The following is a 26,116-nucleotide window of genomic DNA, read 5'->3' on the forward strand; positions in this document are numbered from 1 at the left end:
TACTTTGCCCTGAGATAAGGGAGCGGGAGGCCGGCAAACTGGGAACAGGGAGCAGGCTGCAAAGGCTGACTCTCCTCTGTGCCCAGGCCTGCCCTGGGCACTCAGGGAGCAGGGCGCCCTGAGCGTGGCCCGGCCTCCCACCTCCCGATGGCCACACAGCAGCACCTTGCTCACCTGACCTGCAGCGTCAGGTCTCTGCTGGAGAAGGGGACAGGTGCCCCCTGCTTCTGGGTTCTCAAGGGGCCGTGCAAGGGCAACCTGTCAGGCCCCGGAGGTGTAATTCCTAGTGCCCACGAGCCTGGCTCTCGCCCACACCCAGGAGTGCTTCCGCTTTTCATCTGTTCAGTCCATTGTTGGACAGTTTTAATTCTTAGAAAGTTCTTCAGCACAAACCTCCCGTCGGGCAAGAACAAGGCAGAGCACGAGACACAGACGAGCCTGCCTGACGACGCGGCCTGGAGCTGCTGTCAGGCAGAGACAGAGCACCCCCAAGGCTGCAGCTCTTCCTCCGCGGGCCCTGCCTTAAGCCGGGCACATCACTGAGTAAAGACTACCCTTCCCAGCCTCTCTTGCCGTGAGGTTGGTCATGTGACTATGTTCTAGCCAATGGGATGTGAGGAAATTTAGCAAAGCAGCTTCTAGAAAGTGCCCTGGAAGGAGAAGGCCCAGGCCTCTTCCCCTCCCACTCCCCGCCCCCGCCTGTTGGCTGGAATGTAGTCCTGATGGCTGGATAAGGGCTGCCATTTTAAGCCATGTGAATGAAAGGCCCACCCAGCAGAAAAGCAGTCTGTACCCTAATGCCACATACCAGCCCAACACCAGCTACTCTAACTTCAGGATGAGAAATACACTCTGTCTTGTTTACATATTATATTCCTTTGGAAAGTTTGTAGGACAGTTTGGGCTTGGCTCCCTTGGATGTTCTTGTTCACAGGGTACCAGTGAGGGGCCCCCAGACATGAAGAGGCAGATTTTACCCACCAGGGGTAAACCTGGTCTCTAGGCCCCACCTCTGAGCCAGGAGAGTTGTCAGACAGAGAGAGAAGTCTTTTCCTCGGTCATGCCCAGCACAGACACTTTCTGTGGAATGGAGGACGGGGCAGGGAGATGGCCAGCATATTGCCGTCCCAGGGCCAGCCTCCCTTGACCGCCGGAGCCGTGCCCACCACCGGCCCCCTCTGCTAGGGCTCCAGGCTCTGTGGATGCTCGACTAGCACCCACAGCTGGACCTGATGGTTCTGATGGAAGCAGTCTGTGTCTTGAAGTGAGTCACGTGGTGGCCCTGTCCACAGGGCTTGGGCTCATCCTGTGTCCTGCTGACTGTCCACTCTTTGTGGCCCGGGGCTCTGGAATGTCCTTCCTTCCCCTTTTGACCAAATAGGAGAACAGCACACTACAGCCAGTCACTCCACCAGGGCCGTGATGGGCTCACTTCCCCGGGCCCTGGTCCGGGTCTCCTTCCGGGGCCTGTAGAACTGTACCAAGATCAAGTCATCAGCCGCTGCAGTCATGACCTACAGTGCACCCTGAAAGGAATTCAGGATGAAAGACGGGATTAGGCACTTTGTGCTCTGGGAAAACAAGCCCCTTAGAGAGTTAGATATATTTCAGGAAAACTTGTGGACAGATTCTTGCGTCTTTCCATACATAGAAAAACAAGAAAATCATCAGTGCTCCCAGCTACCTTCTACTGAAATGTGTGCTTGGCTGCAGCAGTAAGGGTGTTCACCATCCGCCCCGGGGGCTCCCCACGCCCCACGCCAGGTCACAAGGATACTGGCTGCTCCCCCACTGTTAGGGAGCAGCCCCTCACTCAGAGCTATGGGAAGCTGTCTCCGGGGCTACAGTGCTCCCTAAGATCCCAAATCTTCAGCTCAGGACACTGAAAATTGTGCATTTTTCACGTCCGTCAATAGGGCAGCACAGCTGCCCCTTCCTTGGACCGCCGACCTGCTCCAGCGCCCTACCCGCCAGGCAGCGGCCCTCCGCGGCCTCCCCTCCACAAGGTGCGCCCCGGCCTGGCCGGTCCTGTCACCGCAGCGGAGACCGACCGGGGGCTGCAGGGCGCTGTCCGCCGCGGGCACCCGAGCCAGGCCTGCGCCCACCCCGACCGCCTTCGGCTCGAAACCTGACCGTCGAGTCCCGGCCCTCAGCTGCCCCGGGCCCCTCGGAGAAGACGAGGTCGCGGGCTGCGGGCCAGCGAGGGTGGTGCGCAGAGGACCCCCGGGGTCCGCGGCAGGCGGGGGTTGCGGCCCGGGAGCCCGGCCCCTGGCGCAGTGTCCGCGGCGGCCGCGGGGCGGCAGCACAGTCCGTGCTGCCGGCCTCCCCGCCCGGGTCCGAGCCGGGCCTTCGGCGCTGCTCGCCGTCCGTGCTCGTGGGCGCCCCGCCGCCGGCGGCTTCGCCCCGACCCCTAGAGCCGGGTTCAGAGGCCGCTCGCTTCCAGCCGTCGTCGCCCCTCGGACGCCGCGCGTCCTCTCCGGCCGTCTCGCCCCGTCCCCTTTCGCCGCGACCCGGGCCCCGGGGCACCGCCTCGGGGGGGCCCGCGTCCAACCACCCGGGCCGGGGGGCAGCGGGGCCGTTCGGCTCCGCGTCTCGGCCCAGTCCCCCGCCTGCGAGGGGCGCACCGGTGGGCGCGGGGGCGGGGGCCTCCAAAACCAGCCGGCCTCCCCAGGCCGCGACCCCAGAGCAAGATGACAGCTGGTCTCTACCCCGCGCACCCCTCGGCCCGCGAGTGGGTGCGTGGGGCGGGCGCCCCCGCGGGGTCTGAACGCAGAGATCGGGCCTCTGGGAGCGCCCGCCCCGGCCGGGCCCCACTGCCCCGCCACGCCGGCTCCCCCCGCGAGTGCCCCCGTCCCGCTCCCCGCAGCCTCGCCGCCCCCACCCGCCGATCCCCGCCGCCCCCCGCCCCGTCCTCATTAGCATAGCAGCTGCTCGCCGAGCGGACCCGCGCGCAGGAAAGGGCAGAGGCCTCGGGAATGAATGGGGCCCGCGGCTTTGGAGGGGGCGCGAGAAGAAAGATCGACAGACGGACGCGAGCCGCGACGACCCGACGTACAGCCAAGCAGAAGAATGCGCCGGGCAGAGAGGAGGGGAGCCCGGGCCAGCCGCGGCGGGGCTGTGGGGGAGGGGCCTCCCCAAACCCAGGAGCCCCGGGAGGGGGTGCCCGGGAGGCCTCAGGAGGAGCCTTCGGCGGTTCCCAGACCTCCCGGGGCCCGCGCGGGCAGACTCTGGCCTCGGGCTTTGTTTCCCAGTTGTCCCCAGAGCCTGGCAAGCCGGGTGTAGGCCAGCCTCCTCCGGCAGGCTCCATGCGGCCCGAGGAGGCACTTGCCTCCGGCAGGTCAGAGCTGCGGGCCCCGGCCCTTGCCCGTGTGCACGCGGCTGAGAGCCCTGTGCTGACCGCAGGGCCTTTGCGGCGCAGAGCCGGAGGGCCGCCGGCCCCCTTGCCCGCCTCACCTGCTGCCTCGGCTCTCAGCTCTGACCGGCTCTGTCCTGGCTCCCACGCCCACTGGCTTTGGATATCACTCTTTCTGGCTGACCATTTGCCTGCATTTCCTGGCCTCTCTGGCATCCCTTCCAACAGTAAACACTTCCTGAGTTCCGCCGGGCTTAGGTCAGAGAGCCTGACAGTGGCCAGGAGCTACCAGCAGTCCTGGCCGGGAGAAGGGCTCCGGCCCTGCCCTTGGTCGCTGGTCTGTCTGCCTCCTCCACGGCAGCCACTCCGGGGCTTCCCAGAGGCCCAAGGGCTGCCTGCCAGACCGCTCCCCTTGGGGTGCCCTGGCTGGCAGGCCTGGCCTCCTCGCACACACCTCACACACACCGTGGGATCCTGAAGGCTGGGCTGGGGTGGTGCACCTCTTTGTCACCCGGGCCACCAAGAGGCTTAAAGAGCTGTTCCCACATCCGAAGCCTGAGGCGGGGTGGTGGGGACCCCAGGTGAAGCGCTGGCCAACCCCCCGCAGTGAGTGCCCGCCGACTGCTCAGCTGGGGGCCTGCATCAGGAGCCTGCGCCCTCCCCTCTTCGTTTGATAGCATTGACTCTTTCTCCTGCGGTGTCAGCGTGCGAGGTGGAGACGTGTTCTAGCCACTTGGGTGGCTAGGCAGTACCCAGGCCAGATGCCCCAACAGTGTCCAAATTCTTGCAGCACCTTTTCCTTTGGGGCCAGGCACCCCTCCCCCCAGGGCAGATCTTCTCACTTGGCCTGAATGGCCAGGTGGACACCGCCTCCCCTAGGGGCTCATTTGCATCAAGTATTCTGTCCGTCTCTGTGGTGTCTTAGGAGGGAGCTGGACCATCGGCCCAACACCAGCCAGGGGTCCGGGAATGTCTGTTTAACCAACTGAAAATTCCCTTGGAAAATCCTCAGGGCAGAACAGAGCTCGAGATGCAAAGCAGGAACAGGGGAATGACAATGGGTCTTTGTGTCTTGGGAACAAAATGTAGCTGCAACCCTCCTGAGGGGAAGCCGACACCCTTAGGCTTCTGGAAGGGGTGTCTGAAAGATTTACAAGAACGAGTCGCCTCGTAACTCCCGCGTCACAGTCAAGTTAAAACTTTGAGGCCTGGCTCTCAGTCCCCTCTGGGCAGGCTGCTCTTGCAGAGGGAGGAGGGCTGGGGGAGTAGGGGGTGGTTGTCCGTCCCCTGCAGCCCCTCCTATACCAGCCCCAGGGGTGGACCAGAGTCGCCTTCGCCTTCAGGGTCTGTGCCCTGGGGGAGTGGCTGCTTGGGGCATGCTGGCCTTAACTCTCAGGAGGCACTAGGGACCAGAGGGGAAGAAAGCTCCCCCACATTTAAAGGGTACCCTTTCCGTGCAGCAGGTGGTCCAGAAGAAACCCACAGTAGCTGGGGGCGAGGAGACAAGAGGCGCCTTTGGCAGGCTGGCTTTGGGGGTGGGTGGGGGGAAGTTTCAAGTAGAACTCCCACAGGGAGGCCTTGGCTGCTTTGCCAGGAGCAGAGGAAGCGGCTCTGGGTGCCCTGGGGTGCTCCCGCAGCTGGAAGGTGGGCAGGCGGGGTCCTCACAAGCCCTGTGCATGGCCACTGCGGTGCCTCTGAGCTCAGCCCAGAGCCAGCTTCCCAGGCTCTGTCTTGTGGTGGAGACAAGCCAAGTGCTGCGCGGTCGTCTCTGCAAACAGCACGTTGCAGCTTGACTCTCATCCCGTGCCAAGCCCAAGAACCAACAGACTTTTTTTTTAATATAAAAAGATCAATGAAAAATTTATTTATAAATTTTTCATGCTGGGCTACAAGTCTATATCGTACACTCAGGAATGTGCTGCAGACTTCATCCAGTTAGAAGTGATCACACCGGGACCCATACACAGCTTCCACGTAAGCCTAGAAAGTCTTAACATTAATTAACATAATTAAGGTATTTGCATCTAGAAAAAAATATACAGAAAAACTCCTTTTGGAGTAATCTGTGCCTCAGTTTCAATGTCTGCTTTTCACTGACATTATCAATATATTCTTCTCACACAAGGTTTTATAAAAAGCCACAGATGACTGCCCAAATCTGACCAGCCACGCACAAAGGGCCTCCACCCACCTGTGTCCTCAAGTGCTCCCCATTTTTGCACGAAGGGTCAGCAGCACTTCTACCCTGGGGAAGCCTCATTTAAATTTGAATAATTCAGCCTCCCTTTTATTTCTCAGGATCAAAACAACAAGGGGTGTGGGGTTGCATAGAAAATTGGAACCTCGGAGACCAGGAAGGGCGCCTTTCGGGACTAAGAGTGACGCAGAGGGACGGCCTCCGGCCTGGGTCCTCGCGCGGCCCCTCCCGCCTGGCAGGGCTTTCGGATTCGAATCGGGTCCTGGAAGCTCTGGGAGGCTGAAGAGGGGTAAAGCGGCCCTTCAGCTCACTCGGCAAGTAGCACAAGAGATTCACAGTCTTATAGGCATTTTATAAAAATATAAATATGGGTACAGTTGCCTTCACAACGCTGGATACAACGCCCTTTAAAATTGGGTCTATAACCAAGATTCAAAAAATACACCTAAAACTTGGCTTAAAATATGTTAATATTTTATATTGTCATAAATGTTATGACATTTAATTGTGGCAAATCCATTTACTTTTTTTAAAAAAGTGTGCAATCGACTGTTAACTATAATAGAACTAACTAGAAAGGCTTGATCCCCACCTCCGTCACCGCCACACCCGAGCACCCAGGCTCCCACGGAAGCTCTGAAAACCGGCAGGCTTGGCGGATGGCGGCCTCTCACCGGAGAAGGCGGAGCGGGGCCCGGGGCTTCCAAAACTCACGCGGAATCGTGTGTGTGAGAGGGGAAGGCGGGGCGGGCGGAGGAGGGGAGCTGAGGGGGAGAAGCCGGAGAGGACGGAGCAGCGCGGGGGAACCATCAGGCTGGGCGGTATTTTCAGTGCAACCAAGAAATGACAAGACTCAAGTTTTTAGTTTTAAGACTAAAAAAAAAAAAGTACATCACCCCGCCCACCCACCCCCCCTTAACCACATTGACCACGCACAATATTTTCCAAACACAAAATTCAGGCGCACAAACATCACCCACAAATATGCACACACGTGATAAATAGTTTAGAGCCCCGGGAACAGCAGAGCGTCTCCTCCGTCGCGCGTCGGCCACGGGTCCTTCCACCTTCAGGAGAAAACTTTTCGAGCAGGAGGATCCGGTGTCTCGGGATTCCGAACTTGCTGGTGGCGAGACTCAAATTTCAAAGGGGCTAGGGCCCGCGCTCCTCCCCCACCCGCGCGGCGGCGGGCGGGGCCGTGGGAAGCGCCCCGGCCGGTCCCCGGTGGCCGCGGGGGGAGGCGGCCCCGGTCCCCGGCAGCGGGCGGGCGCGGCCCCCGTGGGCACGGACGTGCGCGCCGGACTCGTGGTGGCCGCGGGCGCCGAGGGCCGGGCGCACACCGAGGTAGTTGGCGGGAAGGTACAGCAAGGAGGACGCGCGCGGGGCCCGCGTGCGGGCCGGGGTCTGGACCGGCATCACCGGCCTCCTCCGGCGTACTTGGCCTTGGTGATGAGATAGAGCACGATGTCCTGGTGGCCGCCGAACGCGGCGATGTGCAGCGCGCTCCAGCCGTCTCGGTTTGCCAGGCGGATGTCCGCGCCGAACTTGACCAGCAGTTTCACTAGCTCCAGGTTGCCGTCGATGACCGACTGGTGCAACGCAGTCTGGCCCTCCGGCCCGAACGAGTTCACGTTGAACTCGCAGTTGGTCATGTTTTGCAGCAGCGACTGCAGCTCCTGCGTGTTGCCCTTGCGCACGGCCTCCTGGAAGATGCGCTGCGTCTGCGGCGCCGAGCAGGTGGACAGCTCGGCTTGGCTCATGCTGCCGCCGGGCGCGGGCCGAGGCTCAGCGCGGGCGGCGGCTTCGGCGCGGGCCCCCGGCTGCCTCGGGGCCCGCCTCGGCGCATGGAAGGCGCGGCGCCCCCGGGCCCCGCACGCCACCCCTGGGCGCTCCGGGCGCTGGGGGCCGGGGGCCGGCGCCTCGGGACCCCCGCCACATCCAGCCGCGCCCGGCGGGCGGGCGACGGGGGCGGGCGCTGCGCTCGCGGGGCCGGCCCGGCCGGGGCAGCGGCGCCGCGTTCCGGGTCCCTGCGCTCTCGGGCTGCAGCTCCACGTGCCTCCCCAGGCGCCGCTGCACTCGCCAGCCCGCCGCGCCCGGGCGCCTTTTACCTCCTTTATATTTGCATGACAATAGGCGCCCATGACGCGCGCGCCCGCCGCCCGCCCATTGGGCAGCGCCCGCGCGGGGCGGGGCCGCGAGGGGCGTGTCCGGCGGGGCGGCCGCGCGGCAGGGGGCGCTGGCCGCCGGTGGCGCGGGGCTGGGAGCCAGGTGGCCGCGGGTGGGCGGAGGTCCGCGTCTCCGCCGCCGCCCCTCCCACGCTCCCTCTAGCCACCCGGGGAATTCCAAGGTCCGCGCGCGGACAGACCAGGCCCAGCCCGGGGCCGAGCACGACCCCGAGGGGCGCGAGGGCCGCCGCCTCTGGTTGGGTCTTTGCTGGAATCTCAGACTGGGCGGGGGGGGCGGGGCTCGGGTAGAGACCCCCAGTCTGGCTCCCCGCTCCTGGAGTGCTAGCCGCGGGCCCTCCACGTCCCCAGCACCCCAGGCGCTCGCAGGGACGAGGCCTGCCCAGCCCGGCCCGTGGGACACATTTCCCCGAGGGAGACAACTCCAGGACACCACGCGGGGCCTTTCCGCTGGAGAACCGCTCCCCTGGGGGCCCCGGTCACCCCGTTAGCTCCCTAACCTGACTGGCAAGAGGAGCCAGGCCCTGAGGTTTTCTCAGCCCCGCCCCGGAAGAAGCGGGTCTGCGGCCCGGGGCTGGGGTCGGCCTGGCAGTCAGCTACTCTGCCGTGGAGAGTCCTGGCTCCTCTCCCGGGCCGACCCCATCGGCAGGAACTGGGCCGGGTGAGGCCTGGGCAGGTGAGCAGTCCCAGGTAAGGTGCCAATGCTGCGCTGAAAGGGAACGCTGAAATGACTCACTTCCAAGCAGTAAACCCGCTTTTTATTGACACACGAACAGTGCCGCCAAATCTCATTAGAATTTCACAGTTTATAGCTCTGCTGTGGTCGCTGGAAATTAAGGAGGAATGAATCTCAGCACAGTCGGCCTGGGGCAATGGTGCTTCCGCAGCCACTGGAATTCCTTCAGGGGCCACTTGGTATTCCCAGGAGGCAGCTGGGGAGACCACCCTGTTAGGCCCTTTTTGGTGATGAACTCGGTGGGTGTCTGTCCCATGTCCCCTAGGCCTGGAGACCCACATGGGTGAGGCGCCCGCCCCCGCTCCGTTACCTGGGAGGAGTCACAGCCAAACCACTGGAGAAACTAGGCAAGACCTCAGACCCTGGCTGCTCCTGCTTGGGGTCCTTCTGGTGGCCAAGGCCACCCAGGCCCCGTGCTCTGTCTTCCTGAGGCTGGTGGTCCAGCCCCTCTGCTCAGCTCTGCTCCCCACTATGCAGGTGGTTATGCCCTGAGCTGAGCACAGACCCGGCCCAGGCCCTGTGATCAGCCTGGCCCTGGCGTGACAGGGGTGCTGCTGCTTTGGGGAGCCCCTCCTTTGCCCACTTATCCTGCAGAGACACGTCCCTGGGCCTACTAAGAGGGCCTGGGGTCAGTGGCTGCTGAGCTGATCACCTTAAGAGTGGGGCTGCCTGTCCACTTCCAGCCATCCTCCCCACCAGCCCCAGAGACAAGCTGTGGTTGGGAGGGAGGCCCTGGACTCTGTGTACCGAGGCCCGAGTTCGCTTCCGGAGTGGGGAGGGGTGACCCTGTGTAGAGCCGAGGCCTGTGGGGGACCCCAGCCACCCCGCACCCACTGCCCGGAGCAGCACTGAGGGGCCGCCACTCTGAGAACAGATCTGCAGGCAGGACGTCCTGCTGGTTGCCTGTGCTTTTTGTGTATCTGCCAGGCTCGGCTGTGCCCAGGCCCATCCCCAGAAGGTGGTGGGTTCACAGAGCGAGGCCCCACCCAGGTGGGGGGCTCAGGCCCCCCTGGCCTGGAGAAGAGCGTCTGGAGACCCCGCTGGGCCCGGGAGCAGAGCCTGGGAGAAAAGTCCCATTGACACCCGCAGCGGGCGGCAGACAAAGGGGCCCTGTGAGCTCAGTGTGGGAACGTGAGGCCCCCACCTCGGGGCATGAAATTGTCAGCTCGGTGCCCCCGGGCAGGGACGGTGCGGCCAGAGAGGCCACAGGAGCCCAGCCTGAGGTTGCTGCCAGACCCCCCTGGCCTCAGCGTGGGTCAGACAGGTGTAGCCCTGCGATCACCCGGCCCCCAGCCCTCTGCTCATTTGTGGGGCCGGGGTGATGGTCACCCTGTCCGCGGGGAGCCCATGGCTCCTGCTCCGCTGTGGCCGAGGGGAACTGTATCCGGGGTGGCTGTGGTCCACACACCATGTGCCCAGAGCTGCCCTGTCCAAGGACAGGACCGGAGAGGGGCGTGGGGAGCGCTGGCTCCCGGAAGCACTTCCTGATGTTTGCTGAAGGACGTGTCCAAAAGGAGGACATTTGTTCCAAATGATGTGCTGGGCGGGGAGGCGGGGGTTGGGGACCCCGCCAGGCCCTGTCCTGGAGCTCAGAGAAGCCCCCAACGTCTGTGGCATTCCTTGGTGATGTTGTCACTTCCACAAATAGGCAAGGGGCTCACTGGCTGGGAAGGAGAAGCCCTCAACCTTGGATCTGGGGTGACAGGTTCAACGCTGACTATAAGGCTGGACCAACGTCCTCCTGGGAGCTGGCCCAGGGGTGCAACCCCAGAAGAAGTCCAGGGTTGGAGAGGGTGGCCTCCTCCCCCGGGGGACCCCTTTCCTTTAGAGGCTCAGAGCAGTGGGCACCGGGAAGCCCCCCGGCTGGGGAGGGCTGGGTGGGGCGGCAGGGAGGACCGCTCAGAAGGGGCACTGGCCGGAGCCAGGAGGCCGCGGCCACCTTAACGCGCTCGGCAGGGGAGGGAGGCTGAGCGGCCGCGGGCCACGGGGCGGGGCCTCTAGCTAATTCATTAAAATGTGTCGGGGAGCGTGGGAAAGAGGAGAGCGTTTCTTCCCAGCAGCCCAGACACCTGGTAGAAGGGCGCGAGGATAGAGATCAAATAACAAACACCAGCCCCGGGCCAGCGGCCGCGGAGGAAGGAGCCCGGGGCAGGAACTGCAGCAGACAGTCCCCGTGGCCTGGCACCCGGGCGCAGCCCACCCTGCTGGCCCGGCGTCTGACCCCTAGCCCAAAGTGGGCCCGGGCGGTCAGAGGGTGTGGAGGGTGCTTCCCACAGGCCGAGGGCCGGGGCTTGGACGGGCTAGCAGTGAGCCTGTGAGTCCCCGGACGGACGGACCAACGGACACAGCCAGCCTGGCAGCAGAGGGTGGGAGGCGGGAGGCAGGCCTGGCGGGGTCGTGCGGCCTGAGGACCGGGTCCTGCTCAGCTGTCCTCTCCTCTCCGTGGAGTGCTGAGCGGGGCTGGGGCAGACGCGCCTGGGGGCCTGGAAGGACACGGCCCGGCCCTGAGCCTGTGGCCCTGGCCAGGGCCGTGGGTCAGGGCAGAGTCCCCAGGACACAGCTGGCTGGGACACCCCCCCCTCCCCCGCTTCCTCTTAACCCTGCGGGGGAGGAGTGGTCGAGGCTGCTGTCCCAGGACAGGACGTGGGGCTGGAGGTCTGGGTCCTGGAAGTGGGACCCCAGCTGCAGAGGGTCCCTGCCCCCATGGGGGCCCGTTCACCCTGGCACCCCTGCCCAGCCCAGGCCTCGTGACCTCAGGGGAGACAAGAGCCAGGTGGGCAGACTGGCCCCGCACACTGCCCTCGTCCCTGGGCGGGCTGTCCCATCTGTGGAGTGTGCCCTGGCCCAGCGAGGCCCAGCGTTGCTGGGGGGCTGAGTGGGTCCATGCCTGGCACATGGCCGGGGCTACACCCCAGGGGGCTCAGAGGCCACGGCCGTCCCTGGTGTGGTCAGGAACACGGGGCGGGGCAGAGGGTGCAGACGCCCGGCCCCGCAGCCAAATCTGCGCTGGTTTCCGCTCTGGGCAGGAAGGACAGGAAAGGGATGTGGGCCAGGGTGGGTGCACATTCCTGGGGCTGAGCCAGGAGGAGGCAGGCGAGGGCAGGCGGTGGTCTGGGCCCAGGCCTGCTGCTCGCAGGGGCCCCCTGCCCCGAGTGCCCGCCCCAGGCTCCCAGGGGGTCAGCGCGGGGTCTGAGCCTGTGTCTCCCTGGGCGAGAGGGCAGATACTTTCCGCCTTGTGACGACAAGGCTCCAACGCACGTGTGTTCAGGGCCTTCTATACGGCAAAGACCCGAGCGGGGGCCGCCCAGCCCGACAGCAGAGGCCCCGCAGGGTCACAGCTTTGCTAGGCGGGGGCCTGTCTGTCCCCCAGGACCCCCTCCTGTGCTCGCTGGAGTCTGAAGTCCTGGGGGAGCCCCACGGCCGGCTTCGCTGGGGGAAACCAGGGAAGACCCTGTCCAGGGACCTGGTCCTCATCCTGGGGGGTGCATGGTGGAGGGGGCGACGGGCCACAGCACAGTGGGGGGACCCCCACCTCCCAGCCACTGAGCTCCAGCAGGTTTGGGGGGCCACCTGGGTCCAGCCCTCAGGCTGCGAGGGGCTGGCGAGCGCGGGGCGGGGCGTGAGGGGAGACCAGAGGAAGGAGCCCACGGCCACCACCTGGGCAGCTTCTGCACTTTTACTCCGGGCAGCCTAGGCCCCGCTCTCAGGAGGGGCCGCTGGCTGGGCGGGGGGCGCCCTCCAGGATCTCTTGGAAGTTGCTGGTGACTCGGGCCAGGTGGGTGCCTTCCCAGAAGACTTTGCCACAGCCGGCGCAGCAGTAGAAATGCCGCAGCCCCGGCCGCCGCAGCACGCCCGCCGGGACGCCCGCCAGCTGCAGCCGGGTGCCATTGGCCAGCGTGGCCGGCACGCGGGTCTGCAGGTCTGCATCCTCCAGCCAACGGCAAGGTGGGTCGTAGGAGCAGTGCCCGGGGGCCTCCTCCGGGGCTGAGCCTGGACACGGAAGCGGCAACCCTGAGCCCCGCCCTCAGGCAGGCAGCCCCCACCCACTCTGCTTGGTGGCTCCTCCCTCAGCCCCCAGCCGCCCGCCCCTGCCTCTCCTACTAGGAGCCCTCTGGGTCACGGGGGACTGGCCTCTTTCTTCCCGGCCCTCCCTGGCACTGCCCTCCCCGTGGGGCACAGGCCCATTCCCTCTCCCCCCTCCTGGGGTTCCAGATGCTGGGGCCCCTCATGTCCCTGGCGCGTGGCCCAGGGCTCACCTGTCTCCTGCTCGCCATCGCTGTGGGGGGACTCACTGCCTGTCAATCAAGGACGTCAGGGTCAGTCCCAGGGAAGGCCCAGTGGCCCCAGCGCCCACAAGGCACCTCCGAGTGCTCAGCCCCCACCCTGCAGGGAGAGGGCAAAGGGCAGGGGGCCAAGATGCTCTGTGCCAGCCCAGTTCCCTCCCATGGGAACTCACACCTTGGGACATTCTTGAGGCTCAAAGGTCCTTGGGAAACAATTTCTGGGCACAAGATCGGCTGATTAGGGCACTTGGGGGCCTGAGAACCGCGGGCCGGGCGGGGCGGGGGCGGCCCATCCGTGGTGATGAGCAGATAAGCCCACTGCCAAGAAGCACGTTTCGCAACCAACCAGCATGGGGCAGGGCGGGGTGGGCAGAGGCCCAGGGGACTGCGGAGGCTCGGGGTGCAGGAGAGACCCCGCAAGAGGCCCCACCCCTGCGGAGGGCCCTAGCCAGCAGGTGGGAGAAGCGGCCCCAGGCCCGCTGACCCTGGTAATTTGCTCGGCAAACATCACCCTGCAGATGGCTCCAGATTAACTGCAGCCGGAGTCTGAATGGAGGTGGCCCCCTGCCCCAGTCCCGCTGCCTCCATGGGGCCCAGCGAGGCCATGACCTCAGGTCTCACCTGACAGCCTGCGGGTGCTGCCCAGGGCCAGGGTGAACCTCTGGTCGGGGTGTTGGGGGCCCTCTATGGGGGCCACTGCTCATGCCCTGCCCCTCCCCACCCCCCCGCCCCCGCCTCAGCAAGTTGCAACCACGCTGCAGAGGGCAGAGAGCTGCTCAGGGCTGGACACTGGCCATCACCAGCGCTCATCCACCGTGTGGGTGGCCCAAAACCTTTGAGGGATGCGGGCAGGGCAGGAGCGGCCGGCAGAGAAGATGGCACCCGGGGGCACCAACTGTGCAGAGGGGCCCGGGGCGCCCTGTGCTCAGGCTCCCCCCTTGGGCTGTCCCAAGAGGCCCTGCTTCCGTTCCTGCCCACCCTCCACACAGGGAAGCTGAGGCTGGGCCCCTGATCCAGACACCCGGGGCTCGCCTGCCTTCCCGGCGCCCAGGTTCCCCAATGTTCAGACTGCTGCTTGGCGAGGCCCGTGGTGCAGGGCCAGCAGGCGAACACGTGTGTGCACATGGCTGAGCGTGCACAGGCAGGCGTGTGAGCGTGCATGTGCCGCTGAGCATGTGTCTTTGCCTGAAAGGTGCATGTGTGCATGTGCACTCTACGAGCAGGGCGGAGTGACTGAGCAGGGCCCACTGGGGAGAAGGTAGGGGCCATGACCCCAGGGGCCCAGAGGGCCTGCGCGTGCAGGTCCCGTGGTCCAGAGGCCTCAGTCCCCTTCCTGGCCCCGAGCACTGGCCACCCCCCCCCCCCGCCCACGGGCACCGCCCTGGCGGCCCAAGTGGGTCAGCTCCAGGAGCACCCAGCGGCAGGGCCGCAGCCCACAGACCCCATGGAGCCCCACTCACTGGCACCACCAGGGCCTCCCAGGTGGACACTGAGCCGCACCAGCTGTTTCATCACGTCCTTGGAGACTTTCAGGTACTGGTCACAGTTGCAGACCTGGGGGGCAGAGGAGGCGCTGGGGCCGCGGGGCATGCTCACAGCCCCTCTGCCCCTAGCCCTGTGCTCCCTGTGGTTCTGGCCAGGCCCGGGGGTTTCACAGACACATCTCCCTTACTCTCGCCGCAGGACGTGGGGCACACCACCTCCCGGGAGCCCTCCCGCACTGCATGGGCTCCAAGCTAGCCCTGGGTGGCCTCTTCCCCTGCAGGACTCTGCCACCACCCAGTGGTCCTCCCCAACCCCAGAGACAAGCCTGGGCCCCTGATGGCTCAACACTGGTGGGGGATGGAGGCCCAGCATTAGAAAGTCAACGGGGGGCGGCCATACAGCTGCCCTGACTCCTCAACCCATTTTGGAGCAAGCCAGGGCCATTCCAGTGTCCATGCTTCTGTGACACCTGGCCCCGCCTGCCCCCAGGGGCCGGCACCATCTGGAGCCTGCTGGGCACCGAGTGTGTGCAGGGTAGGAGCCCAGCCACGCAGGGTCCTGGTCTAGGACGTGCAGTGAGCTCCCGTGAAGACCTTGGCTCAGCACCCCCTATCTCACCATCCCAGGGGTGGCAAGGGCTTCCCGATGCGGCTACCCCATCATTTCATGACGGCCACTGCCTGGCAGGGGTCTAGACACAGGACTCCCAGTGGCAGGCAAGGTGGGCCAAACAGGAGAGCAGGGTTGGGGGGGCAGGGGACTGACCAGCTGGCTCCCAGATGGGCACGCAAAGGCGCCCTGTCAGCCAGGGGGTGAGCCGGTCCACGGGAGGAGGGCTCCTGGCACCCCCCTCACCTGGTGAGGCCCATCAGTGCCCTGGAGGTGGAGTGCCTGGGGCAGGCAGTGGCAGGGGCCCCTGGAGCCATGGTGGGGGGCTCCTGCCCCGCCCATACATGCCCTCTTTCCCCCCAAGCCTTTCACCACGGAGCTCGGCCTCCAGCATCACAGCCAGGGTGAGCAGGTGCCAGATGGGCAGGGCCACTTTCCCAGAGCCCCCCAGAGGGCCTCCCCTCCCCCGGCCAGACTCGGGCACAGGGAGACACCTGGGTGCTTTTCCTGTCTGGCTGCAGGTACCAGGGCCAGCAGGGCAGGAGTGTGGGCAGGGCCCCAGCTGCACGTCAGGCCCGTGGGGACTCCAGGCCCAGACAGGAAGGAGCTGGAAAGAGGCGGGCCAACTGGTCTCTGGGCCGGGCTTCTGCCCGGGGGCCCCCGAGGGTCAGCACCAGCAGGTACGGGAGCCCAGTGGGGTGGGGTCTTCTGATGGGGTCTGCGGTCTTCCCAGCACCCGGGGGTACTTGCCTGGGGCGGGGCGCCAGCTCACGCTGAGTCACGCGCAGACAAACGCCCGGTGCCCCGCGAGGCCCGCCCCACCCTCGGGAAGCGCTGGTGCCGGTTTTCCCACGGCCGCTGCCCACGGCTGGCCCTGGCGGTCACCCCTGCCCCCACTGCCACGCCCAGCTGGAAGAGCCGGTTCTGAGCTGCCTGCCCGCCCTGTCTTGCGGTCTCCGTCTGTAGGAGGGCCCGTACTCAGGGCCTCCCTGTCCATCTCCTGTCCACCGCAGGGTCCAGCCGCCCTTGCCTGGCACCCAGAGCAGAGCCGGGGGTTGAGCGCCCACCCAGTCAGGGGCTGACGGCCCGTCCCCCTTCCCCATGGGGGAGGACGGCTCCTCCAACCCCCTGTTCTGAAGGAGCTGCCCAGCGGCTGAGGAACCTGCTCACGGCCACCCATCCGGTGGCCAGGCGCCCCCACCTGGCAGGGGCCTCAGCCCACTGTGCGGGCGTGGGCAAGTGATGTCTGAGCTGGGCCCACTCCCTGCAGGGGCTGTGCAGACCCCAGGCTCAGACGTCAGCAGATCTGGGCAGACACCAGCGGGGGGCTGTGGATGCCCTGGACAGTGGTCTCCTGGGTCCCTCGATGTGTCTGAGACCCCATCCAGGCTGGGGACCTGAGGGCAGGGCAGGCCTCCACCCCCAGAGCCTGGTCGGGCGGGTGAGTGGGGGAAGGAGGAGTGGGCAGGCTCCTGGCTCCCCCATCCCGGGGTCTGCGTGGGCCTGGCTCCCACAGCACCCAGGCTGTCTGGAGCTCATGCCCACTGAGCTGCCCGACTCCGGTAGGACCAAGGCCCTCCTAGGCAGGGTCTGGAGCCCAGCGTCAGGGAGGCTGCCTCCCCGGGGTGAGGCCGCCAGCAGGGACCGGCCCAGGGGGCTGGTGGTGGCCTGGGACCCAAAGCCAGGCAGGTGCGCTAGGCGGCCCGCCCTCCACAGCCCTAGGAGGGCGGCGAGGGGCTGCTCTGGCCACTTCCCTGGGAGGCATCCGAGCCCTCGATGGGCCTGGCGGGTCTGTGAGCCTCTGAGACAGAGCTGGGGAGGGGCAGCTGAAGAGGTGCTGGGAGCCTGTCTGCGAGCAGGCCTGCTCTCAGGTCCGAGCCCAGGAATCCTGGCCGCACCGCGGGGCAGCGAGTGCACCCAGCAGTGCCTGCCAAGAGGAGGTCCCGGGCCTGTCCTGAGCCATGTGTCTCCAGGCACGCCTGCTCCCACCAGCCCTGGGTGCACACACACCATGGCCCATGGTGTGTGCTGCGCCGCCGGCTGGGGACCGCTGGTGCACTGGTGTCAGGGGCGGCGGGGCGCCACTGCAGGCCTGGCCGGGCCACAGGAGCCAGCGGGAAGGCCAGGTGGGGGTGCCAGGGCCTTACCCTCACCCATGCTCCTGCCCACGGGCTGAGCACAGCCCGGGGCAAACTGCCTGTGAACACCCTCAGGCCTCCACCAGTCCTGGGCCAAGTCAGGGGCTGGGGAGGGGGTGCTGCCAGGGCACAGGGCATGAGACAAAACCAGCGCTCCTGAGGCGGCAGGACCGCAGGCTAGGAGCCTAGTGGAGAGATCCACTTCTGAGAACCTGGGCAAGGCTCCCTGCCCTGCCAGCAGCAGGCTGGGACTGCGCTCCCTGGAGGCCGGCGTCCTGGGGACCCCCACAGGCCCCGCTGCCCACCCCCAGTGGGAGCCAGGCCCTCCAGGACGGGAGATGCGGTCAGGCTGGTACCCAGGCCCTGGAGGCCCCACAGGCAGGGAAGATGAGGGCTTGGGCTGAGAAGCTGTGATATGCTCTAGAATAATGCCCGTTACGTACTCATTTAGAGCAAATTTACAGCAAAGCGTAAAAAAGCAGAAAAAAATAAACGTCATCTTCGCACAACCACGCGGCAAGAGAAGCACGCGTGGGGCGGGGGCTGCCGACGCCTTTCCGCACGCTCTGCGTTTGGCACGCGTCTCCCCTCGTGTCAGAGGCCTGGGGGCGCAGCGGGCCGCAGCTGCAGGACACCAGCGTGTTCCCAGGCCCCGGGCCCCATGTTGTCCCTGCCAAGCGGCCCCCGCCCCCCATCCTCGCCTGAGGTCCTGAGACCGCTGGGTCCAGAGGCCCCCCTGGGCCGGTTTGTGCACCATGACCCCCCAGAACTGCCCCAACAAATGGTGCTGGGCGCAGGGACAAAGGGCTGGTATGAAAGACCCCTGGGAGGGGGGCGGGCCTGACACCCCGTGCACGGACTGGCGGTGAGGGAGGAAGCGATTAGGCGCTGCCTGGGTCTGCCCTCCACCTCGCTCTCCCACGCTGTCCCGGCTCTGGAGGGGCCCCGGGTCATCTGTCGGCTCCGAGCGCCTAGGCAGGGCTGCGCGCCTCCTTCCAGACCAGCCACGGCCTGGGGCTGGGGGCTGGGAACCCTGCTGCCCCTCCCCCGCCCCGGCTGAGCCCTCAGGCGCTGAGGGGGGGGCGACCCCCGCCCCACCGGCACACGCTGGGGCGGCAGGGCCCAGCCCAGGCCTCCCAGGAGGTGTAGGGTTGGGGTGGGGCCTGCTTGGGGAGGTCTGAAACCCCAGCCAGGGCTCTCCTGACCCGTGAAGCAGGCTCCAGCCCCCCGCCGGCGCCTCTGTCCCCGTTGCTGGAGACCCAGGCTGGCAGCCCCGCGGGGCCGCTCCGTGCCTGCCCCGCCCCCCGGCCCAGGGAGGTCAGTTCCCACAGGCCCGGCCCCTCCCCCACACGGCCGCGGCCCGGCCCCTTTGTGGGGCCGCAGACCAGACGGGGTGGCGGGGGACGGGCCTCCGGCGCTGTCGGCACCCCAGGTGGCAGGGCCCGGTTGGGGCCCCGGAGACCCCGACGGGGCCAGGTCTGGGCCGGCGCGTGGACCCTCTCTGCACGAGGGCACCTTGGAAGCACCCAGGTCCTCCAGGTGCAAGAGCACCCGCCTCTGCGCGGCTGTGTGTGTCAGTGTGTGTCCCTGTGTGCGTGTGCCCCTGTGTGTGTGTGTGTGCCCATGTGCGTGTGTGTGTGTGCCCGTGTGCATGTGTGTGTTCCTGTGTGCGTGTGCCCCTGTGTGTGTGCCCCTGTGTGCACGTGCATCTGTGTGTGCATGTGTCCGTGTGTCAGGTGAGAACACGAGTCTGCAGGAGTGGAGGTGCCCTCCTGTGCACGCACACGCACACTCGGGGTGCAGAGGTGTGTCCGGGGCCTCCACTGTGGGGTGGGAGGAGCCGTGACGGGAGCGCTGCCTCCGCAGGCGGATGGGGAGGGGACGGGCACTGGGGACAATGAGAGGAAGCACGTCTGGTCCTGCGGAAGATAAGCACGGGTCCGAGAAGCAGCCTGCACGACAGGGGCCTGAGTAGGGGCAGCCCAGCCAGCATCGCCCTGCCCGCCCCGGGCTGGGGTGGGTCTGAGCCCCGCCCTCAGGCTCCGCGGGCTGCAGGCTGTGCTTCTGTCGGTCGGGGTCCCTCCTCGCCCCACTAGTGCCTTGATCCTCTCAAGCCGTCCCCTCCTCTCCCAGCCACAGTCCCAGCCCAGGCCCACTGTGTGGGGACAGCGGGCTGACAGCTCAGGCCGCCAGGATAAGACTCCACGTCCGCTCACCTGGATGCACGTGTCCACCCAGGCAGGCGGAGGGCTGTGAGCATGGCCCAGACGGGTGGCGAAGTCCCCCTGGCCCCTCACAGTGGACAGTCGCAGCCCCGGGGGTGGGGGGCGCACAGGGGCCGACACACAGGTCCCCAGACCGCTGGTGGGAGTGTGCTGGATGCTCCCGTCCACAGGCTCTGTCCTCGCCTTTGCCAAGTCCAGAGACAGGCCGCCCAGGCCCTGTGGAGGAGCAGCGGCAGTGAGGGCTGCCCCGGACCTGCTCCCATGCCGGGGCCCCCAACGCGGGGAGGGGGCGTCGCAGAGCTCACTGTTCCCAGGGTACAGGCAGGCATGGCCAGGACCCCCAGTGTCTCTGGGTGGGCAAGCCACAGGCCCCAGGTTCATTCAGATAGAATCTGGGTCAGAGAATGCGGCGGGACTCGGGCCCTGGGGCGGTTCCCCACCCCTGGGGCCCCCTCAGTCTCCCCTGGGCGGCAGGTCCCTGGGCCCCCATCCGAGCAACGCCCGAGGCGGCACACAGCCCCTCCCGCGGCTCCCGGTTACTCCACCGGGCACTATGCGCCCCTAGGCCCCCCGGAACCCCACTGGGAGCACAGGAGACCCCTCCCTCAGCACCTCCCACCCCGGTCGGCACCCAGCCCTCCCAGCGGTCCCCCCGGGCGGCCGTGCCCCTCCGCCGTCCCCAGGAGCCCGGGTGGCACCCCTTTCCCGGGGCTCCCCGGCACCCCCGGCGCGGCAGGCGCGGGCAGTTCCCAGACGGGGGAGGGGCGCGGCCGTGAGAACCGCCGGCGGCGGGCGCGTGGGAAAGCGGGCGGAGGGGCGGCGCGGGGGGCGGGGCGCGCCTGGGAACGGCCCCCGCCCCCGCCGGCCTTTGAAAGGGCCACTCAGGGCGCCCGGCCCGGATTCAAAAGCAAACGGCCGCCCGCCCGCCCGCCCGCCTTCCCGCGCCGGAGGGGCCAAGGTGGGGCGGGGGACCCCAGCCGCCCAGGGCCGTGTGGGAGGGGGCGGGCGCCAGCGGACGGGAGAGGGGTGCGGGCTGGGGAAGTCCTTGGGCGGGAGGGACCGCCCCGTGTGCCCCTGCCACAGGCAAGTAGGGCCTGGCCCTCAGACAGCAGGGGGCCTGTCACCCACAGACCAAGGAGGGCATGCCCCGGAGTCCTCCTCCAAAGGATGGTGGTACTCCGGGAACTGGGCTGGGGGCCTGGAAGACTTCCTGGAGGAGGTGGCATCTAAACTGGGGCTTGGCAGGCCTGGTGGACAGAGAGCCTGCTCAGGTGCTGCCAGAGCTGGGGCGACATGTGGGATCCAGTGAGGTCAACAAAGGCTGGCAGGAGCTGGGCAGCTGGGGGTACCCAGCCCTTCCCTTCCTGTCCCTCCCAGGGCTACTGAGTCAGGCCAAGCCGGAGAGGACCCCCTTCCACCACTAACTGCTCTGCCCAGCCCAGCTCCTCCACTCCTCGGAGGGATCCCAACAGTGCACCTTCCCCCTCCCACTGCCCACCTTCTCCTGAGGCCCCCCCTCCCCCCGGCCCTGTTCCAGGCTGGCTGTGGGCTCACGAAGGCCCCCACCTGCCCAGGTCAAGACCCCACCAGCCATCCTGGCTCCCTTGGAGACCTTCGGGTCCACCTTTGCCCCAGATGTGCCTCCGATGACTGGCCCTGCTCAGGGCAGTGGGTGGGCGGAGGGGCTGCCTGGGAGGGGGCAGGAAGGGGGTCTCCTCCCCCCAACTACTCTGTGTGGCCAGGGAGGGAAAGGTGGCCAGGTAGGGTGGGGTGACATGTGCCTCTCCTGGCACCTGCCCACCCGTGGGCGCCCCCTGCACAGGCCATCTAGCCAAAGGCCACTGCCCTGTTAGCACATGGACGGACTCGTCACTGCCTGGCAGGCCCCACTCTGTCACCCCGAGGACCCTCCAGCACCCAACCAGGGCTGCCCACCCCGAGGCCCCGAGCCTGTCCTGCCTGCTCCATCCAGGGCTGAGGGGACAGTGGCCAGGCCCGTGGGTCCGTCCGGCCCTCTCTGGCACTGGCCCCAGCAGCAGGGGTGGGGTGGGTCCCCTGCAGGAGCATCTGTGGGCAGTGACTGGACACAGGGCTGCTGGCGACGAGCCTCCCCCTACAGACCCCCAGGCCTGTGTTCACGGGCTCTGGCTCCTGAGCTGTGAAGTTTGGCCTCTGGGGGAGGGTGTCTCCCGCCCTGCAGCCAGCCTGGCCGAGGGGGACCCTCATACTGAGATGGGCCCTCTTCCCCCCGCCCTGCTGCTCTGACTGGGCCCACGTGCCCCTCACCCTGAGGAAGGCAGGTCCTCAGTGCCCTGCCCTCCCTGTCTGTTCCTCTCGAGCTCACTGAGCGGTGTGTTTAGAGCTGGCCTTTGACGTGTCTGGGCTTCCCTGGTGGCTCAGGCATTAAAGAATCTGCCTGAAATGCAGGAGACCTGGGTTCGATCCCTGGGTGGGGAAGATCCCCTGGGGAAAGGCATGGCAACCCACTCCAGTATTCTTGCCTGGAGATTTCCACGGATAGAGGAGCCTGGTGGGCTACAGTCCATGGGTCACAAAGAGTCAGTCATGACTAAGGGACTGACACTTTGACATGTCCGGCCAGTGGCTCCTGCTGGCTCTGTGGCTGGCTCAGGTACTGACACGGGCTGGGGGGAGGGTGCAGAGGAACAGGAGCCCCCAGACTCTCGGGTGCCCTCCTGCTGCCCAAGGTGCCTTAATGACCGGGCCTGAGGATGGAGCCAAGGGTATTATGCGGCCCCCAGAGGCCTGTCCTCTCCCGCCCACACCAGCTCCCCTCAGGCCCACATCACGCTGGCCTGGCGGGGGCCAGTGTTCTGGTCATGGCTGTGGACCATGTCCACCTCATGGGTCTGTGTACCGGGAGCCGGGCATCCCAGGCCCTGGGGCCCGTCTGGGCGACATGCCTGTCCTCCGTCAGGTGAGTCTGTGCCCTCGGAGTTCCCATTTTAAGCGGGTAAGCCCTTTTAAAAAAGTGACCCTCTGGGGGCTTCCCTGGTAGTCCAGTGGTTAAGAATCTGCCTTGCAAAGCAAGGGAAATCAAAGTGTTAGTTGCTCAGTCCTGTCCAATTCTTTGCGACCCCATGGACTGTAGACTGCCAGGTTCCGCTGTCCTTGGAGTTCTCAAGGCAAGACACTGGAGTGGGCAGCCATTCCCTTTTCTAGGGGATGAACTTCCTGACCCAGGGATTGAACCCGAGTCTCCTGCACTGCAGGCGGATTCTTTACCATCTGGGCCTCCAGGGAAGCGCCAGATGTTCACTTTCGAAAAGTGCCAACCTGCTTAAAGTCGGAACTCCCAGGGCACAGACTCATACTGGTCCAGTCCCTGGTCCGGGAAGATCCTGCATGCCTCGGGACAGTGGAGCCCACGCAGCACAGCAACTGAAGCCTGCACGCTGAGATGCTGTGCTCCCCAACGAGAGAGAAGTCCGAGGGCCGCAGCTTAAGAGCGGGCCCTGCGCATGGCAATGGAGACCCAGCGCAACAACAAAATTTCTGTTTAAAGTGAACATCTGTCAACTTCCAGGAGGTGTATCCTGGGGGGACCCCAGACAGTGGGTAGGAGCCCCTCTCAGGAGCACATGGTCAGGACCGAGATCCAGAGAGGAGTGGCCCTAGGACAAACAGAGCCAGGAGGTGGGTGCTCGGTAGGCACCTCCAGTGAGCTGGGCCAGGGACCTCCCCGGGCACTGAGCCAGGCCCCCCACCCTGGCCACTCCAGGGGCCTCCTCACATGTCTCGGACAACACGGGCCCCTGGGATGCAGGAGGATGTGAGGTCCACATGGAACAGGTACGCTGACAGACTGCTGGCTGGCCGGCACCTGAGGCAGCCAGCTTCAGTGCGAGGGTGTGGGCGTTGCTGTCATGCCAGCCACGGGGCCTTCCTAAAGAAGTGGGCCACGAGGACCAGGGTCCCGGGCTATGGGGGTCCAGGTCCCCAAGTCCCCCAAGAGCCAAGTGCTGGGACCCAGGCTGGGCTCCAGTGGACCGGCGGCATTCCCAGAAGGGGAAGAGTGCGTCGGGAGGGTGGTCCTGTGGGCTGTGGGGAGGCCTGGGGCGATCTGTGGGGCCCACCCGAGTGCCGCCTTGGGGGGCTGTGCTGAGCTTGCCTATGGCCCCGCACCCTGGCTGGCATCCCGAGTCTGGGGGCACGCTGGGCCACCATCAGCACCCCCGCCCTGGAGGCCTGTTACAGGCCCCTCATGCAGCCTCGGGAGCCAGTGGCCCCAGGTCCCTGCCTGCACAGGGTGGGGCCCCTCCTCCCGCAGCCTTTGTGCCTGCGTGACCCCAGGGGCACGGAGTGTGGGAACGGGGCTGGGGGCCATAGAGCACAAAGGCCGGGGAGGGGCGGGGTCAGGGCTGCCGCCTCTTCCTGTCTGTCCCCACGTCTGTTGCTGCCCCTCAGGACACAGGGAGGGTCTCCACTCCTGGGGACGGGCTGGGCAGCGGCGACCCGCTGGCCCCTGCGTCCAGACTCCAGGCCCCCGTCACTGCGGGCCTCCCAGGTGTGGTGCGGGCGCTGGGGGCCGCTGGCCCAGGGCCCCCTCGCGTGCTCAGGCCCTGAGAGCCCTCGCTCCTCTGGCTCCCCACCAGACATCAGCCCGGGCAGCACCCTCCTCCCTCCCACGGCCTCTGCCCAGCTCTGGGCTCCTAGGCTGTGAACCCGCCCCTGAGGCCCTGCCCCGAGGCCCCGCCCCTGGCTGCAGTCTCCTCCCCCAGCACCGTGGCCCAGGGGACCCCCTGCTGAGAGCACCCCACTGAGGTGGGGTGACTGTCCTCCTGGAGGCCACTTCCAGGGGCCAACGTCACTGACCCCCAGGACACCCCTCATAGGGGCATAGCCCACTCCCCACCACAGAAGAGGGGGCCGCAGGGATGGTAAAACAGATGTTATGCCCGACCTTGCTTGGGTTCCTGCTCTGGGACTTTTTTAAGCTTAAATTTCTTTGATAAGATCCTTTCCCAGGGTGGACGGCACTGGGAACGTCCTCCTGGCAGACGTTCCTGATGGACGGTCCCAGGCCCCAGTCACCAGCTCCGGGGGTCACGACCCTGCCCTGGTGGAGGGATCCAGTGCCCCTCGCCCTCTGGGACCGGGGGTGGGCGGGCTGCCCCCCTACTGCCAGGGGCCGCCTCCACGTGGCGAAGCCCACCGCCCTCTCCAGCCTCACTTGCTCCCGCCGCATACCCCGATGTGCAGCCCCAAGAGCGGCTGGCGGGCTCTGGGAACGCTTCGTGTGTCCAGTGGGTTTTCCCTCTGGGAACAGCACCAAAATAGCAGAAGGAAGGAAAAGAAAATGGAAACTCAGCCTGGCGGCGGGAGCTCTCCAGGGAGGCGGCCAAGCCCTGGCCTGGGCAGGGGCGGTGGTGGCTCTGAGCCAGCGTCCAGGGAGCTCGGGCCCCAGGGGCCCAGGACGGGACCCTGCTGGCTGAGAACCACACAGGGGTGCTCCTTCGGTCAGTCCTATGTGTGCAGCTCTCTGCTGGCCAGTGGCCAGTGCCCTCTGATGCCCACACGGGCTCAGGGGCCACGCAGGCCAGGGCTGTGGCCTCAGGCAGGGCAGGGTCCGCAGTCGCATGGAGCCACTGGTCACCGTGCCTCGGGCCATCAACTGGGGGTGTCCACGCAGCCTGGGCTTCCCTGTCCACTTGTGGGAGGCCTTGAGGCCAGCTGGCTCAGGCACCGGGAGTGAGCTCAGACAGGGAGAGGGTTGGCTGCTGAGCTGGGCCAGGAAGGTAAGCCATTCCCAGCCACCGCGCTGGGCTGAGCTCCTGGGTGAGGCTGGGAGCGTCGTGGCTAGGGGGCTCTGGGCAGGGGAGGTGGGGTGTGTGGACTGCGGTGCCCCGCCCTGGGGCAGGCACGACCCGTCAGCAGGGAGCATTCTCCACTCACGGGTACCGGGCACCGCTGAGGACCGTGGTGGGAGCCGCTGGCGTGGCCCCCGATGCCCGCGTGCTGACAGGCCGCATGTGGATTCAAGCACCCTAGCTCTCAGGGACCCCTCTTTGCGTGTGGCCGTGCCTGCCTCCGAGGGTCCCAGTGCACAGCTGCGGGCACCCCCGGACAGCGGTCTGCCACCTGGGGGGGTCCTGCCCTGGGGTGCACCCAGCCTAACTTCCTCAGCAGCTGAGCCCCACTGGAGGCCGCTGGACAGCCCTGGGCCTCAGAGGCTCTGCAGGGGACCCCTCCCGACAAAGCCCCACTGGGTGCTGATACCCCGCCTCCCTCCTGGACCGCGGCCGCAAACGGGCACATGGTCTCTGCCTGGTGCCCGTCCCCTCCCAGCAGCCCCGTGGCTGCCTTCCTCTGTCCTCACTGCCCGGCTGACCGCATGTGGGACGCGCATCTACCACACAGGGACACTGCTGGCAGGACCCAAGCTGGGCAGGAAGCCTCTTTCCCCAGCGCCCACCCGGAGAGCCTGGTGCACCCAGCCCACCCTCTAGACCCGCCTCCTGAGAGCCCAGACCCAAGACCTGCCCTGCTGATAGCCTGGGTCTCAGCCAGAAACCTGGGATCCTGGTCCCACCCTGGGCGTGTCCTGCACCTTCTGCACCCCACTTTCGCCCCCCGGCTGCCGCCACCGCTCACCTGGGCAGATACACCACTGACTGCAGGTGTCCCGCCTCCCCATTCAGGGTGAGGGTGCTCCAGCTCTGTCCCACCCACAGCAGCCGGGCCAGAGCCAGCACCTCCCTGGGCCCTGCTGCCCCTAGGACTGCACCCGCCAGGGTGCAGCTCTGCCCCCTTCCTTTGAACTGGCCCCATGCCACCCCTGGGGTGTCCTGCAGCCTGGCCCCTCCACAGGGTCCCCGCTGGGGCAGGGAAGTGGTGCCGGGATGCAGCCCGGACTCTTTCTGCGAAGGGCAGCGACCACCCTCTCG

The 26,116-nt window shown here is 66.6% G+C and overlaps 2 protein-coding genes and 1 long non-coding RNA gene across 12 annotated transcripts in view; all 3 read right to left on the reverse strand.

The window, feature by feature from the left end:
* Nucleotides 1-477: 477 nt before the first annotated feature.
* On the reverse strand, nt 478-3,906 carry LOC123328744. The gene is made up of 2 exons (XR_006543771.2): nt 3,454-3,906; nt 478-1,526 (listed from the first exon to the last, which is right to left on the reverse strand). It is a non-coding gene; the product is annotated as an uncharacterized LOC123328744 (long non-coding RNA).
* A 2,516-nt stretch (nt 3,907-6,422) lies between these two features.
* Nucleotides 6,423-7,625, reverse strand: LOC102408331 (NOTCH regulated ankyrin repeat protein). Its single transcript, XM_025262131.3, has one exon. The coding sequence runs from the start codon at nt 7,307-7,309 to the stop codon at nt 6,965-6,967; it is 345 nt and encodes a 114-aa protein (XP_025117916.1). The 5' UTR covers nt 7,310-7,625; the 3' UTR covers nt 6,423-6,964.
* Nucleotides 7,626-12,130: 4,505 nt separating this feature from the next.
* The window catches only part of EXD3 (exonuclease 3'-5' domain containing 3), a 78,265-nt gene continuing 64,279 nt past the window's right edge, over nt 12,131-26,116 (reverse strand). For 6 of the 10 annotated variants that reach the window (XM_025262114.3, XM_025262113.3, XM_025262111.3 and 3 more), the window contains 4 exons: nt 19,200-19,424; nt 14,212-14,305; nt 12,725-12,763; nt 12,131-12,458 (listed from right to left, as the gene is read on the reverse strand). In XM_025262114.3, coding sequence (XP_025117899.2) covers nt 12,172-12,458; nt 12,725-12,763; nt 14,212-14,305; nt 19,200-19,424 — 645 coding nt within the window. In that variant the 3' untranslated portion in view covers nt 12,131-12,171. Of the gene's footprint in view, nt 12,459-12,724; nt 12,852-14,211; nt 14,306-19,199; nt 19,425-26,116 lie in introns of all 10 variants that reach the window. The other 4 variants (XM_044926581.2, XM_044926576.2, XM_044926577.2 and 1 more) reach the window with 3 other exon arrangements.

This window comes from Bubalus bubalis, chromosome 12 (genome assembly GCF_019923935.1).
Source record: "Bubalus bubalis isolate 160015118507 breed Murrah chromosome 12, NDDB_SH_1, whole genome shotgun sequence".
Classification (NCBI taxonomy): domain Eukaryota; kingdom Metazoa; phylum Chordata; class Mammalia; order Artiodactyla; family Bovidae; genus Bubalus; species Bubalus bubalis.

What these genes read in the sequence shown, in the direction of transcription:
- LOC102408331 (XM_025262131.3), bottom strand. Translation starts at nt 7,309, where the DNA reads ATGAGCCAAGCCGAGCTGTCCACCTGCTCGGCGCCGCAGACGCAGCGC.